The following is a 13,347-nucleotide window of genomic DNA, read 5'->3' on the forward strand; positions in this document are numbered from 1 at the left end:
TGCCTGCTTCCCAGGCTTCCTCGAAGCAAAGAGCCAGGAGAGGGGACAGGGAAATACAGGAGGGCATGGGGAGAGGCCCAGAGACTAAGAAAAATGGGGCCACTAGCGAAGCCCAAAACTAGAGCAGGTGGAGGTGAGGAACTGGATTTTGCTGAACACCTACTATATGCCAGGCCCGGAGTCCAACACTTCACACTTTTTTTTATGCTGCAATTCTCACAACCTTTTGAGGAGGTAGATGCTGTTTTACAGAAAGAAAATAATAGGCTTAGAGAGTTACAATAACTCGGGCACCTGGGTAGCTCAGTCGGTTAAGTGCCTGACTCTTGATTTTGGCTCAGGTCATGATCTCAGGGTCATGAGATCAAGCTCCCCTTGGGACTCTGCACTCAGCGTGGAGTCTGCTTGAGATTCTCTGCCTCTCCCTCCCCCTCTGCCCCTCTCCCTGCACGCGCTCTCTCTTTCTCTAAAATAAGTAAATAAATCCTTTTTTAAAAAAGAAAGTTATAGTAACTTGTTCAAGGTCATAGTTGAAAGTAGCAGAGATGTCATGGACAGAGAAGAAGGGGAAACGGGAACAGGATGAGGCTAGCAAGGTGAAAGAGTGGACCCGGGTGGCCAGGCAGAGACTCCTTGCCCAGAAGTGGGGGGGGGCAGAGAACCAACTCCCTCGCATAGCGTTCAGCCCCTCTCTCCCGTATGGCATCACCCCTGCCCGGCTCCAAACGCCTCTCTCTGCCTCCCTGGTCCTCATGGCAGATGGAGCTGCTCATCGCCTTCGAGGTCACCGGAGTGACCCTGCACACAAGAGAACTCCAGGCGCAGCTGCAGCTCTCCACGTGAGTGACCTCAAGAAGCCAGTCTGCGGCAGGGGTGAGGCGCCCTGGGACCTCCTCCAGCCTGGGCCTCAGCTGACACCTCTTGCCTACCCCCTGCATTCCCTCCCCAGGTCAAGTCACCAGGACAACCTGTGGCCCATGACCCTGACTCTGCTGGTGGACTACACACTCCAGGCCTCGCTCAGCATGTGGGTACCACCCCTCCCCCAGCCTGCTGTGTCTGTGCGTGGGCCTGCCTGTCCCCAGCGTGGCTCCTGAGCTCCTCGGACATACCTGTCTAGGCCTGCGCTTCCTCTGGGTCACCCCTTCCCTCAACAGCAATCACTATCATTATTGTTGCTATTATTTGTCCCCTTGTAAGGCAGGGGGCCGTGGAGGAGTCAGCCACCCTGGGGCCAAGGTGTTGGTGTGGCCCTAGCATTTCATGAGGGCTCATTGTGCTAGGAATTTTATATATAGCAGCTCATTGGCTTCCCACAACAGCCCCATGATATAGCAACCATTTTACAGATGGGGAAACTGAGGCTCTGGGAGGATACATAACTTGCTTGAGCAATAATTAGCACACAGCGAATACATGCAAAGCAGGGGTCTATCTCAGGTCTGCCTGATGTCAGAGGAGCTGGAGTTTGCCTACCTTGGTGCCTGCGCCTTCTGCCAGAGCCCCTCCCACCCCCTCAGACTCTAGCATCTTTCTTACCCTTAGTGTGAATTACCGGCTACAAAGCTTCTTCGGAGGGACAGTGATGGGCGAGTCTGGCATGAAAACTGTGGAGGATGTGGGAAGCCCCCTCAAGTATGAGTTCCAGGTAAGGGGGCCACGGGGACCCTGGGTGGGAACTCTTGGGAAGGCAGGGATGGGCCTGGGGTCTGTGGGTGTGTGGCTTGGGGATGGGTGAGATGGAGGGGGTTTGCCAGGAGGCAGTGGCCGTGACATCCGTTGTGCCCACAGGTGGGCCCCATGGGGGAAGGGCTGGCAGCCCTGGGGACCCTGGCCCTAGGGCTGGAGTGGCCCTACGAAGTCATCAATGGCAAGTGGCTGTTGTACCCTACAGACATCACCATCCACGGCAATGGGTCCTGGCCCTGCCGGCCACCTGGAGACCTCATCAACCCTCTGAATCTCACTCTCTCTGTAAGGACACCACTGGGGGCCTTTCATTTACATCTCATTTGCATCGTGTCTCATTTGCATGCTGCCGGGCAGAAAGGCCAGTGTCTTGCCCTCCCCCGCTTCGTGCACCTTTAGGAGCCTGCCGCCCCTCTGCCTTTCTGCCTCTCCCCCGACTCTGCTCCAGCTCCTTCCTCCCAGCCAACATCTTCTTCCCTCTCAGGTCCCTGGCGACGGGCCATCTCCACAGCGCAGGCGGAGACAGCTGGACCCAGGGGGAGGCCCGGCCCCCCCACCAGTCACTCTGGCTGCTACCAAGAAAGCCAAGTCCGAGACAAAGCTGGTGAGTGGCCAGGACAAGGTTGGAAGGGATCGTCCCCACCATCGCAGGGTGTGTGGGCACCAGGGGGCACCGCAGCAAGGGGGGTGGGGCACCAGTCACGAGGAGACCCTGGTGCGATGGGGTAATGTGACTGACCCCTGTGCCGTGAGGCGCCCCTAGTCAGAGGGAGGAAGACTCCTCTCCTCCCTCAGTGGGCATCCCACTGCTCTTGCCCTTGTGGGGGCAGCCAGTTCCGTGGGCCAAAGGAAGAGACACCGGCTTTATTCCCCAGAGCCCCATCCTGTCGGGGGTGATACAGTCGCTCAAAGTCTTAGACGCTGGAGCTGGGGAATGGGAGAGGCAGGATGGAGGGGAGGCAGGGAGATATGGGTGGTGCAGGGCGCCCTCTGTTGGAAGGGAGAAAGGAACAGGCGTGGGAAGCAAGTTGAGGCCTAGCTGAGTGGAGAGGGAGGAGGTGGTGTCCCAGGTGGCGGGAACTGGCTTGAACAAAGGCTCAGTGAGGGACCGGGGGTGGAAAGGGGGTGTCGGGTGCTGGGCCCCATTTATATACAAAGGGACCAGATTTCATGTTATCTACGTCCGTGGCATCTATATGTGCTTGGCCTAAAGAACGGGACCTTGATGTGTAAGTGTGGGGGTGGGGTGGTCTGCATGAGAGAAGGGGTGAGGTAGGGCCCCTTGGGGTCAGCCGTGGGTGGGACTAAGCCAGGGGAAGAGCCAAAGGGAAGGGGTGAAGCAGGAAGAATGTGGAGCCCCAGACTGTCTCACGTCCTGTTTTCCCCGCCCACCCCAGAAGTGTGGCAGTGACCAGGCCCGTTGTGTGTGGCTGGAGTGCCCCATTCCTGATACCCCTGGCATCACCAATGTGACAGTGCAGGCCCGAGTATGGAATAGCACCTTCATTGAGGTCAGTGCCTGGGTCTGCAGGTCTCTACTGCCCCCCCGCCAGGGTGGGGAAAGCAACAGGGAGAAGGTGAGGCTGGGGTCACAGCCAGGGTCACGTGTGCCCGTGTGTGCGTGCGTGGGTCAGTGACAACATCGGACTTTACCCAGAAGCCATTGTACTCCTGTCACTGTATGCCTGTCAGCGTTAGTTTGTGTGTCTGCGTGCGGGCATGATGTCATGTCCGTCTCCAGCCAGAAGGACCTTCTCCCGGGTGTCCATTATTCCGTCCGGCGCCTGTTTCTTTCCCACGCCCACGTCTTTGCGGTGCCGCTCCCTCCCCCTGGAAGGCCAGCTCCCCTTCTGTTATCTCTGCCTGTAAATTCCTCTTCAGCCTTCAGGCTCTCCCCAGCTGCTTCACCACCAGTGAGGGCTTTTCTGAGGTTCCCAGCTGCAGACGACCTCTCCAGACACCCACAGAACTTTCTCAGAAGCCGCGCATGCCACCGATCACGCTCTGCTCTGGGTTGCACTTACTCACATGCCAGCCACCTAGACCCAGTTCTTCTGCAAAGGACGAGATTATCAATCTTTTCAGCTTTTGTGGGGCGTGCAGTTTCTGCTGCAAGTCTTCAGTTCTGCCATTGGGCATAAGCTGCCATAAACAACGTAGAAACGAACGGGCGTGGCTGTGTGCCAAAAACATTTTATTTACAAAAGCATGTGACGGGCCAGATTTAGCCCAGAGACCTGACCCTAGACTGTGACCTTCCTTGTCTCTGCTGTCCCCCGCATCCGGCATAGGACCCGCCGCATGAATGATGTGCATTTGTGTGTGCAGATGCCTGGCTCTCGGATCCCTTGGGGTGCTGCTTAAAGATGCTGTGTGGTGGGAGGGTGCCCTGGGGAGGATGCTCAGGGTCAAGAGGGAGGCTCAGAGGGGCTTCAGCTACTTCTTTGGACCCACCCCTTGCCCCCATCCAGGATTACAGAGACTTTGACAGAGTCAGTGTATCCGGCTGGGCTACCCTGTTCCTCCGAACGAGCATCCCTACCATCAACATGGAGAACAAGACCGTGTGGGTGAGTGAGCATGTTGAGGAGCCACAGTGCCTGGCCAGGGCATGGGAGCGCAGGGCAGTTTTTCAGAGCACTCGCTAACACCTTAGCTACAGGGTTCTCAATCTTGGCAGCACATGGGACTCCTCTGGAGGACTTCTGGTGTCTGGACTATACCCCTAAGCAATGAAATGAGTCCGTGGAGGTGAGACCCCAGGTAGGGGAGGTTTACAAGTCCCCCAGTGACTCTAAGGTACAACCAGGGCTGAGAACCTCTGCTGGAGTTTATTTGATCTGCGCAACTTCTCTGTGAAGATGTTCCATCTCCGTGGAAACTTGAAAACAAAGTTCTCAAACTTGATTCTGAGTTTCATCGGAGAGGGGGAAAAAAATGACAAAATTGTCAATTTTTTCGTGAAAAGGCTATAGTGGAGCTATGGAGGGGGCATCATACAGGAGACGAAGAGAGGGTTGCTTAAATGCATTGTTGTGTATCGCCCAAAATAAATTAAGGTAGTGGAGGAAGGGCCAGAAAGACCAATGGAACAGAATAGAAATTTATGTTATTATACAGTTGGCATTTTTAACCAATAGAGAAAGTTAGATTATGAAGTGGTGTTGGGAGAACGTATTTGGAAAGTAAAGACAGACCCTTACCTCACACGATAACCAAAACTACAGTGGAGTTAGATTAAGTATTTAAATAGAGGAAATAAAACTTAATATACCAGAAGAAAATTCAGAAAATAATTTAATAATAATCTTTAATTATGGGGAGAGGGAGTTATTTTACTAAACCCAGAAGTTGCAAAGGAAGACATTTGACCAATTAGATTGTATGACATTTTAAACCTGTATACAGCGAAAGAGATGATAAAAAGAAACTAGAAGGGAAACAATAGATTGCTTTTAAAAAAGTTTCTAGCGTATATGACGAAGGATTGATACATTTTTTTAGTATGTCAAGGTAAAGGGCAGCATAAACATAGACAGGCAGTATACACAGGGTGAACTGGAAATGGTCACCTTGGTAGTGAGGAGATAAAAATAACAGCCACAAGATTTTTTTCCCTATCAGATTGGAAAAGATTAAAGACACTAAGGCTGTCTGGTGCCGATGAGGTAGAAGGAAATGCTATTGGTTCGAGTATAAACGGATGGATTCTTTTTGGAAATGAATTTGTCAATATCTGTTAGAGTTTAAAATGCACACTTCCTTTGATCCAGCCCATGGTAATATATCTTAAGGAGCTAATAGGACAAATATGCGAATATAAATATATGGGGATATTTGAAAGCGTGGTTTATAATGGCATGAAATTGGAAACACTCTACCTGTCTTTCGGTAGGAGATTGGTTCAGTAAATTGTGGTACGTTTTCTAGAATGACTATGCAGTCATCAGAGATTAGGTTGATCTTTCTTAATTGACATCAAGAGATGATGATTGTAGCTGAAAGAGGGGTCAGGTCAGGCCGCAGGAGGGCATGTGCAGCACACAGAGACCCCGTTTATGTGGAAGAAGAAAGGATGTGTGTTTAACATGGGCATTAAAAACTATGGAAAGAGAGTCACCAAAATGTTGAAGAGTTATTTCCAGGGAGTAAAATTACTGGGAACCTTTAGTTTTCTCGATATCATCTGTATGTAAACAAAAATAATAATCAAAATAATTTTTAAATAATCATGTATAGTCAGAGAAAAATTTTCTCTCAGTATATATAAAATACATTATATGTAACATAATTTTGTTATAATACATATTACATATTATATAACACTTATATGCTATGTAATGGATCATAATATTACAATATTATATAATATACAATATTGCATAATATATATGTTAATATATATTATATGTAACATAACGTAAGATAAATTATATAATATATTATACATTATAATACATATTTTACAATATATTATAACGTATAATTATGTATATGAGTGTATATATATATATATCTCCACTGTAGGGGAAGAAAAATAATGGTACTATATGCTCTGCATTCTTTGTTTTTTTGTAAATATTTAGGAATGCTGGTTATGTACCAGGTATTGCTCAAAGCAGTTTCCTGATAGTAAACACATTTAATCCTCACCAGTGACCTATGAAGTAGGTATCATTCTCATAATCCCCAGTTTACAGATGAACAACAGAGAGGTTAAGTGATTTGCCCAAGGTCACACAGCTAGTGAACAGCGCAGCTGGCGCTTGAGCCCAGGTAGTCTGGCTCCAGAACCCATGCTCTTGACCACTTTGCTATACCATGAGGTAGGCATTGTGATCTCCTTTATCAGAGACCATGAAATGGAGATTCAGAGAGGTGAATTTACTTGTTCAAGGCCACACAGCTTCAAGGATGGAGCTGGTACTCAAGCCTGGGTGTGTGGGCTACAAACCCAGACTCCAGGCTGCGTCCCAGATCTGAAGCTGGTCCTTTGGAGCCAGGTCTGCTCCTGGGGAAAACCAGAGGATGGAGGGATCTGTGGCCGGCAGTGGGCAGGCAGGGTTTTTTTTCTGGTCCCTGAGTGCCCCCTGCTGGTAGTAGGTCAAACAGCAGGGTCCTGGGCCCCGCTGGGACGGGATGGCTGAGCATGGGGTCTAAAGGGGGCGGACACAGGGCTGAGCCCCTTCTCACCGCTGCCAGTTCTCCGTGGACATTGACTCTGACCTGGTGGAGGAGCTGCCAGCGGAGATCGAGCTGTGGCTGGTGCTTGTGGCTGTGGGTGCGGGGCTGCTGCTCCTGGGGCTGATCATCCTCCTGCTGTGGAAGGTTAGGACCCCCAGACCACCACTGGGACCCCCGCTCTGGGACCTCCTGCCAGCAGACCCTCACCAGCTCTCCCTTCATCCCATTCCTGCTTCCACCCCACCCCCCACCCTTCTCCCACGTTGTGCCCACCTTCTCCCCAGCTTCTGGTCTCATCCCCTGCCTCCCCACCCCCCATCCTCACCTCACCCACCAGGACATTCCTGCCTGGTTAATGGGGCCGGGGGTGGGGGGGGTGGGATCTGCAAGCTGGAAAGGGGAAGCCAGGAGCTCTGGCTTCTGGCCACACCACCAAGCAGGGGCTGGGACCCAGGCATCCAGGCTCTCCAGCCCTAAGCCCCAGGCCATGAGTGCTGCCGGCCAGGCCCCCCCAGCGCCCCCTGATGGCCCATCCCCACCTCCTCCCCTCCGCAGTGCGGCTTCTTCAAGCGAGCCCGCACTCGCGCCCTGTATGAAGCTAAGAGGCAGAAGGCGGAGATGAAGAGCCAGCCGTCAGAGACAGAGAGGCTGACCGACGACTACTGAGGGGGGCAGCCCCCTGCCCCCGGCCCACCTGGGTAACGCGGCCTCCGGGCCCTCTTCCCTGAGCCCTGCAGCTGGCCGGGGCCTCTGACTCTGTCCTATCTGCTTTTCTTCCTCATGGGCTCTCGCTGCACTTCACTCTGCCCCTGGCATCAGCCCAAAGAGCAGCCCATGGTCTCCCTCCACACCCTGGGAGAGCTCAAGATGTCTTCTCACCGCCTCCCCTGAAAATTTGGGGCCCTAAGAGGGAGCCAGAAAATGCTCCCCATGCCCCCTTTGCTTTCTGGGAATCAGAAAAGGGCCCTGGCCAAGGCTAGGCCCCATCTCTGGGCCACACAGCAAATACCCAGAGTGATTCTGCACCTCCATTTCCACCTCCAGAGAAGGAGGGGACTAGGAGTCCTTCTGGAACTAGTACCTTTCCTCCTCAGAGCCCCTCTGGGGTGACACGCTGGCCCCCCAGCCCCATAGTGCGATCAGGGCAGACCACGACGCTTCCTAGCCATCCTGTCAGCAACCTCAGTGACTGTCCCTCTGTCTCCAGCTGCCTCCCGCTCTCCTCTCTGCCTTCCTCAATTCCTCCTTCCTCTGGGGCCGAGGGTGGGCAACCTCGCCCTCTCTGTCACAGTGCAGGGAGATGGCATGTGTTTGGGTCAGGGGTCCTGGCTTTGAGAGCCTCTGGGTGGGGGGTGGGGAAGGGGCTAGGCACATCTTCCGGCAACCTCGAGGGCTGGATGCTGATGCCCTTCCTCTTCTCCGCCCCTCCCCCCCCCCCCCCCCCCGCAGTGTGACTTCTTTAAGCGGACCCGCTATTACCGGATCATGCCCAAGTACCACGCGGTGCGGATCCGGGAGGAGGAGCGCTACCCACCCCCAGGGAGCACCGTGCCTACCAAGAAGCACTGGGTGACCAGCTGGCAGACGCGGGACCGATACTACTGACATCCTCCCTGATCCCACCCCTGCTCCCCCAGTGCCCCTTCTATTTATCATATGTTATGCCCCCGACAGGCCACAGGGGCCACTGGCTTTGGCCGGCGCCAGCAAGTCCGGGCAGACACAGCCCTGCTAGCACAGGCATGTGCATCTGGCTGTGGGCTTCTCCCCGCAGGAGCGCGGGGGCCGTGGGCCTGGACACGTGGGGGGCCCGCCACCTGTGGACTGTGCCGGGCACCACCCCTGCCTGGGCCAAAACCAAGCCAAAGGGCCTGCACCAGAGCCAGGAGGAAAAGGCCCCCACTGTGGTAACACCCCCACCCCCACCTTTCACACTGGACCCATCTTGAGCCATAGTCACTGGATTGACTCTGCTGTTGAGACTACAACTACGACCACAGGGAACAGCGCCCCAGGCACCCCCAGCCATGGCTCCTGGCACCCACCTCAGGTTGCCCACAGTGGTGGCATTTGCAGGACCTGGCATGCTCAGACCCAAGAGCAGAGTGGACTAGAAGGAAGGTCCCCAGGATTCCTTTCCTTCACAGATCTCTGTGAAGCCTCTCTCCTCGGGGGAGATTCCCTTCTGACAAGGAACGCAGTCTGAAGGAACAAAGACGGACAAGCCACTGGACAGCGCGGCAGACTGCCTGTGACGGGACGGCCCCGGGAGCACGGAGGAATGCTCAGCAGAGGAGGGGACCAGTCCTGGGCCAAGGAGCTGTTGGAAGGAGAGAGGAGATCCTACTTCTCACTGACCACTACTATCCAGGGCTCTGAAGGCCCGGAGAGACCCCACACCCCCCAAGATCACGGAGGGAGCGACACTTGAATGTAGAACGGGGAGGGAACCCTGTCCCTGCCCCATCGGCTGGAACCTCCTCTGCCCTCACTGCCCATGGGTAAGGGGCCTAGAAGTGGGGTTCTTGGCGGTCCTTGGCTTTCAGAACCAACTTAGCTCTGCCTCCTCACCCCACGGGCTAAGTCCTGAGGCCCATTCTAGAAGTCGAGGCTGGTTCCAGGAAACCTCTCCTGACCCCTGCCTTTTGGCAGTCCCCTTTTCCAGTCCCTACCCACTTCCACGGTACTGTAGCAGGGGAGCTCCCTCCTCCCCCTTGTGCCTTCTTTGTATATAGGCTTCTCACGGCAACCAATAAACAGCTCCCAGTTTGTATGCTCTGCATCGGCCTCCATTCACCACCCCACCCTCACCCCCATCCCAACCGCAGTTCAGTCTGTTGGATAGTGATGTCATCTAGCTGACCCCTAGGTGGACAAAGCCAGGGGCAGGGATCATAGAGGTTGGGAGGGTGAAAATGTATGCGGGACAAACCAGTCGCTGCTCTCAGGGATGTCCTGATCTAAGGGATGGTCATCCAGAACGTAAAGTCTGGGAAAAGACCTGAGTATACTGGATAGAATCCAAAATGGTGGACAGTGTGCTGGCCCCGGGGAGGGAGGAGGGAGGTACAGGTGGTGGTGTGCAGGGTCCAGAAGAGGCAGAAAGCTACTTGGCTGTAGAAGCAGGTAGTCCTGGATAGTAGTGGAGGGACGCTGGGTGCAAGGGTGCAGAGCCAAGAGCCCCCATCCATTGTCTGGATTCAGATAAAAGCCTGCTTCTCTGCCTTCATTCCACCCCCACGCCCACCCCTAGACACCACGATGAGTAGATCAGGGGGTGAACCAGTGACCCGAGACTGGAAAGATTGAAAGGTCTGGTATTCCCCAGCGTCGGGGCATGGGTACCTGGAGTCCTAGTCTTGTGGCCATTCCTCCAAGGGTGCTTCGGTCCTGAGCCCCCATAGCCCACAGCATTGGATCAAGTCCTCTGCTTCCCAAGGTCACCCTTCCACACAGGCCTGGGAGGATGGAGCAGGGCTGCATTCCCCCCATAACTTCTTTGTCCTAAATTGTGGCATAGATCCTTCTGTTAGTTGTCCTCAAAGCTATGACCTTTGGAAGACTTCACTGAAGGCTGAAAATTACTACTCAGAGAAGCCCAGTGGCAGATCCTTGATTCAGCTGCTCTGAGAGCCCACAGACCCAGGCTATTCTTCCAGGAGCCCCTCCCGATGTCTGCCTCGGTGTCCCCCAACCTGCCTCCCTGGCAGCGTCTGCCCTCTGCTACCCCCACCAGAGCCCACACCTCCCCGCCCCTCACTTTCTGTGCTGAGCCTGCCCTTTCCAGGGTGGATTATTAACAGTGGAAGGTCCAGTTCCTCCAGGAAAACCCCAGCCCCTACCTGGCGCTCTCAGAACCAGTAATCAGAATCCCCAGGTCCTTTTCCAAAACCTGGGTTATTCACTCAGTCAGGAGTAATACCACACGTGGGTTGGCAAACCCAGCTCAGGTTGAGCAGAGCTCAGGCCAGCTCAGTCATGTCCTTTGCAGACACCTCCTGCTTAAGGAAAAGGTAGGATCTAGGGATCTACACATCCCTCTGGCCAGCTCCACAGGCTCAGCCCCCAGTCTTGGTGTGTGTGTGTGTGTGTGTGTGTGTGTGTGTGTGTGTGTGTGTGTGTGTGTGTGTGAGTGACAGACTGTTTATGCTTGGATGAGAACAGTCTCTCCCTCTCACATACACACACATATGCACACACACCCTGCAGTATAAGTAATCATTTTCAGGACTGGTGCTATACTTTTATGAAAGAAACATAATGGTAGGGGCGCCTGGGTGGCTCAGTTGGTTAAGCGGCTGCCTTTGGCTCAGGTTATGATCGCGGGGTCCTGGGATCCAGTCTCGCAAGGGGATCTCTGCTGAGTGGGGAGTCTGCTTGTCCCTCTCCCTCTGCTCCTTCCCTTGCTTGTGTTCTCTCCTGCTCTCTGTCAAATAAATAAATTTTAAAAAATCTTGAAAGATTTTATTTAAAAAAAAGAAAAACAATGGCAGAGATGCAGCAATGCCCACTTTATATAAAAAGGTCCTCAATAATGTCAAGCTTCTGGAGCTCCTTGGAACTGTAGCACCTCCAGACCGTTCCCAAAGAGGGTTTTCGCTTTTGAGTCACTCAAAGGACCCATAAGGTGATTCTCCCCCTCTGGACACAGGGCTGGATTGCACTTCCTGGGCCCTCCTGGGCGTATGAGGTCATGTGACTAATTCTGGCCAATCAGTTGTGAGCAGGAGGGACGTGCCTCAATTCTGGGCTGAGACCATTAAACGTTGGATGAGAGTCCCCACAGTTCTGCTTTCCTGATTCAGCTGCTGTAGAAGCCTGCCTTGAGATAAAATGTCTGTCAGTCTGAGTCCCTGAGAGTCCCCCTCCCACCACCAACCTGCCTTGTACATGGAGTAGGAAATCTGGGCATGGTGGGGTGGGGAGGAGTCTAACCTCAGCATCTCTAACTTAGCTTGACCACACCATGCCACTCCCATTAATCACCCTGCAGCAATCCCTGCAGAAGGAATTTTGATCCAAGCACAGAGCCACAATATAGAAGTCCAGCACTAAGGAGAGGATCACGGGAAATCTCTCCTACACCTAGCCTCAGAGTTTACAGCCTTTTCCTCATTACTTAAACATTTTTAAAGACTTATTCAATTAATTGAGAGACAGAGAGAGAGAGCAGGGAGGGGGCAAGGGGAGAGGGAGAGAATCCTCAAGCAGATTCCCCACTGAGCCCAGCATGGGGCTCGATCTCACGACCCTGAGATCATGACCTGAGGCAAAACCACGAGTCCGATGCTCAACTGACTGAGCCACCCAGGCGCCCCTCCTTACTTAAATTTTGACAATAGTAATAGCTGCTATTGATTGATTATTTACTATGTGCCAGGTACAGGGCCGGGCTTTTTACATAAGTATCCTGTATGCTCTTCTGGACAACTTGAAGACTACACTCACCAACATCATCAATGATTTAATTGCTAGCTCGAAGGATGTTTGGTGGTCCTCCCTGATGACTCTGTGCTGTGTCTCCCTGGTGGTCCCAATTCTTTTTTCACACTCTTTTCCCTTCTGTGTGCCAGGTGCTGTGCCTGGTGCTGGAGATAGAGCAGTGAATTATACAGACACAGACAGCCCTGCCTTCCTGGAGCTTAAAGTTTAGTGGAGGAGACAGATGAGTCAGCAGATGATTTCCACTCAGTGTGATAGGAGCCAAGTGGTGCTAAGATTGGGGAGGTCTAAGGAGCCCTTAGAGGGAGCCCCAAACCTGGCCTGGTAGGGTCGGAGACTTGAAGAATGGATAGGTGGTGAGAAGAGAGAATGATTCCGACAGAAGAGACAGTATTTGCAACGGCTTACAGACTGGAGGCTGGTTCAAGGCAGTAGATAAGTATGGCTGGGAGTTGAGTAAGGGAATGTGGAAAGAGGAGGCTGGAGAGTTAAGCCAAAGCCGATCGTGCAAGAGCTGGAAAGACGCCAGTAAGAAGCAGGGAGCCACTGAAAGTCTGTGAGCAAGGGAAGTAACAAGGTCAGATTTGCTTTTGAGAATGATCCCTGAGCCCGTTTCCTCATCTATATAATGGGGATAATAATAGCACCAGAGAGCCGTCTGGAGAATTAAAGGAGATAATGCATGCAAACAGTGCCTGGCACATATGTTATTATTCATCCAACTAAGAGTCCCTTCCATTGGGAAGCCTTGCGCATAGCTCAGTGTTGACTGTAATCACATTCTGTTACACAGTAACTACTTATTTACTTCGGCAGCGACCTCCCAAACTAAGAAATGAAAAGACTACCTCCTTATCCTTTCTGTGTTTCCTGTTCCCAGCACAAAGCCCGGCACATACTGAGCACTTGGTCAGTGGGGCCCAGGGACTGAACAGTGAAAGAGCGAAAACATCAAAGGGACAAGACTGGGGGGAGGGGGAGAGGTGGGGGATCAGGACGTACCGCATTCCACCACAAGAGGCGCAGGGCGGC

General features: G+C 53.1%; 1 protein-coding gene across 1 annotated transcript in view; it reads left to right on the forward strand.

Annotated features, from left to right (window-relative positions):
• ITGA3 (integrin subunit alpha 3) overlaps positions 1-9,646 on the forward strand; it is a 28,593-nt gene extending 18,947 nt beyond the window's left edge. Inside the window, exons 18-26 of the mRNA XM_088028319.1 lie at positions 760-839; positions 950-1,027; positions 1,546-1,648; positions 1,792-1,974; positions 2,174-2,293; positions 3,087-3,200; positions 4,161-4,259; positions 6,892-7,017; positions 8,323-9,646. Coding sequence (XP_087884445.1) covers positions 760-839; positions 950-1,027; positions 1,546-1,648; positions 1,792-1,974; positions 2,174-2,293; positions 3,087-3,200; positions 4,161-4,259; positions 6,892-7,017; positions 8,323-8,478 — 1,059 coding nt within the window. The 3' untranslated portion in view covers positions 8,479-9,646. The remainder of the gene's footprint in view (positions 1-759; positions 840-949; positions 1,028-1,545; positions 1,649-1,791; positions 1,975-2,173; positions 2,294-3,086; positions 3,201-4,160; positions 4,260-6,891; positions 7,018-8,322) is intronic.
• The last annotated feature ends 3,701 nt before the right edge of the window (positions 9,647-13,347 follow it).

Source organism: Eumetopias jubatus, unplaced genomic scaffold (genome assembly GCF_037043125.1).
Source record: "Eumetopias jubatus isolate StellerSeaLion01/CBP00866 unplaced genomic scaffold, mEumJub1_p1.0 scaffold_10, whole genome shotgun sequence".
Taxonomy (NCBI): Eukaryota; Metazoa; Chordata; class Mammalia; order Carnivora; family Otariidae; genus Eumetopias; species Eumetopias jubatus.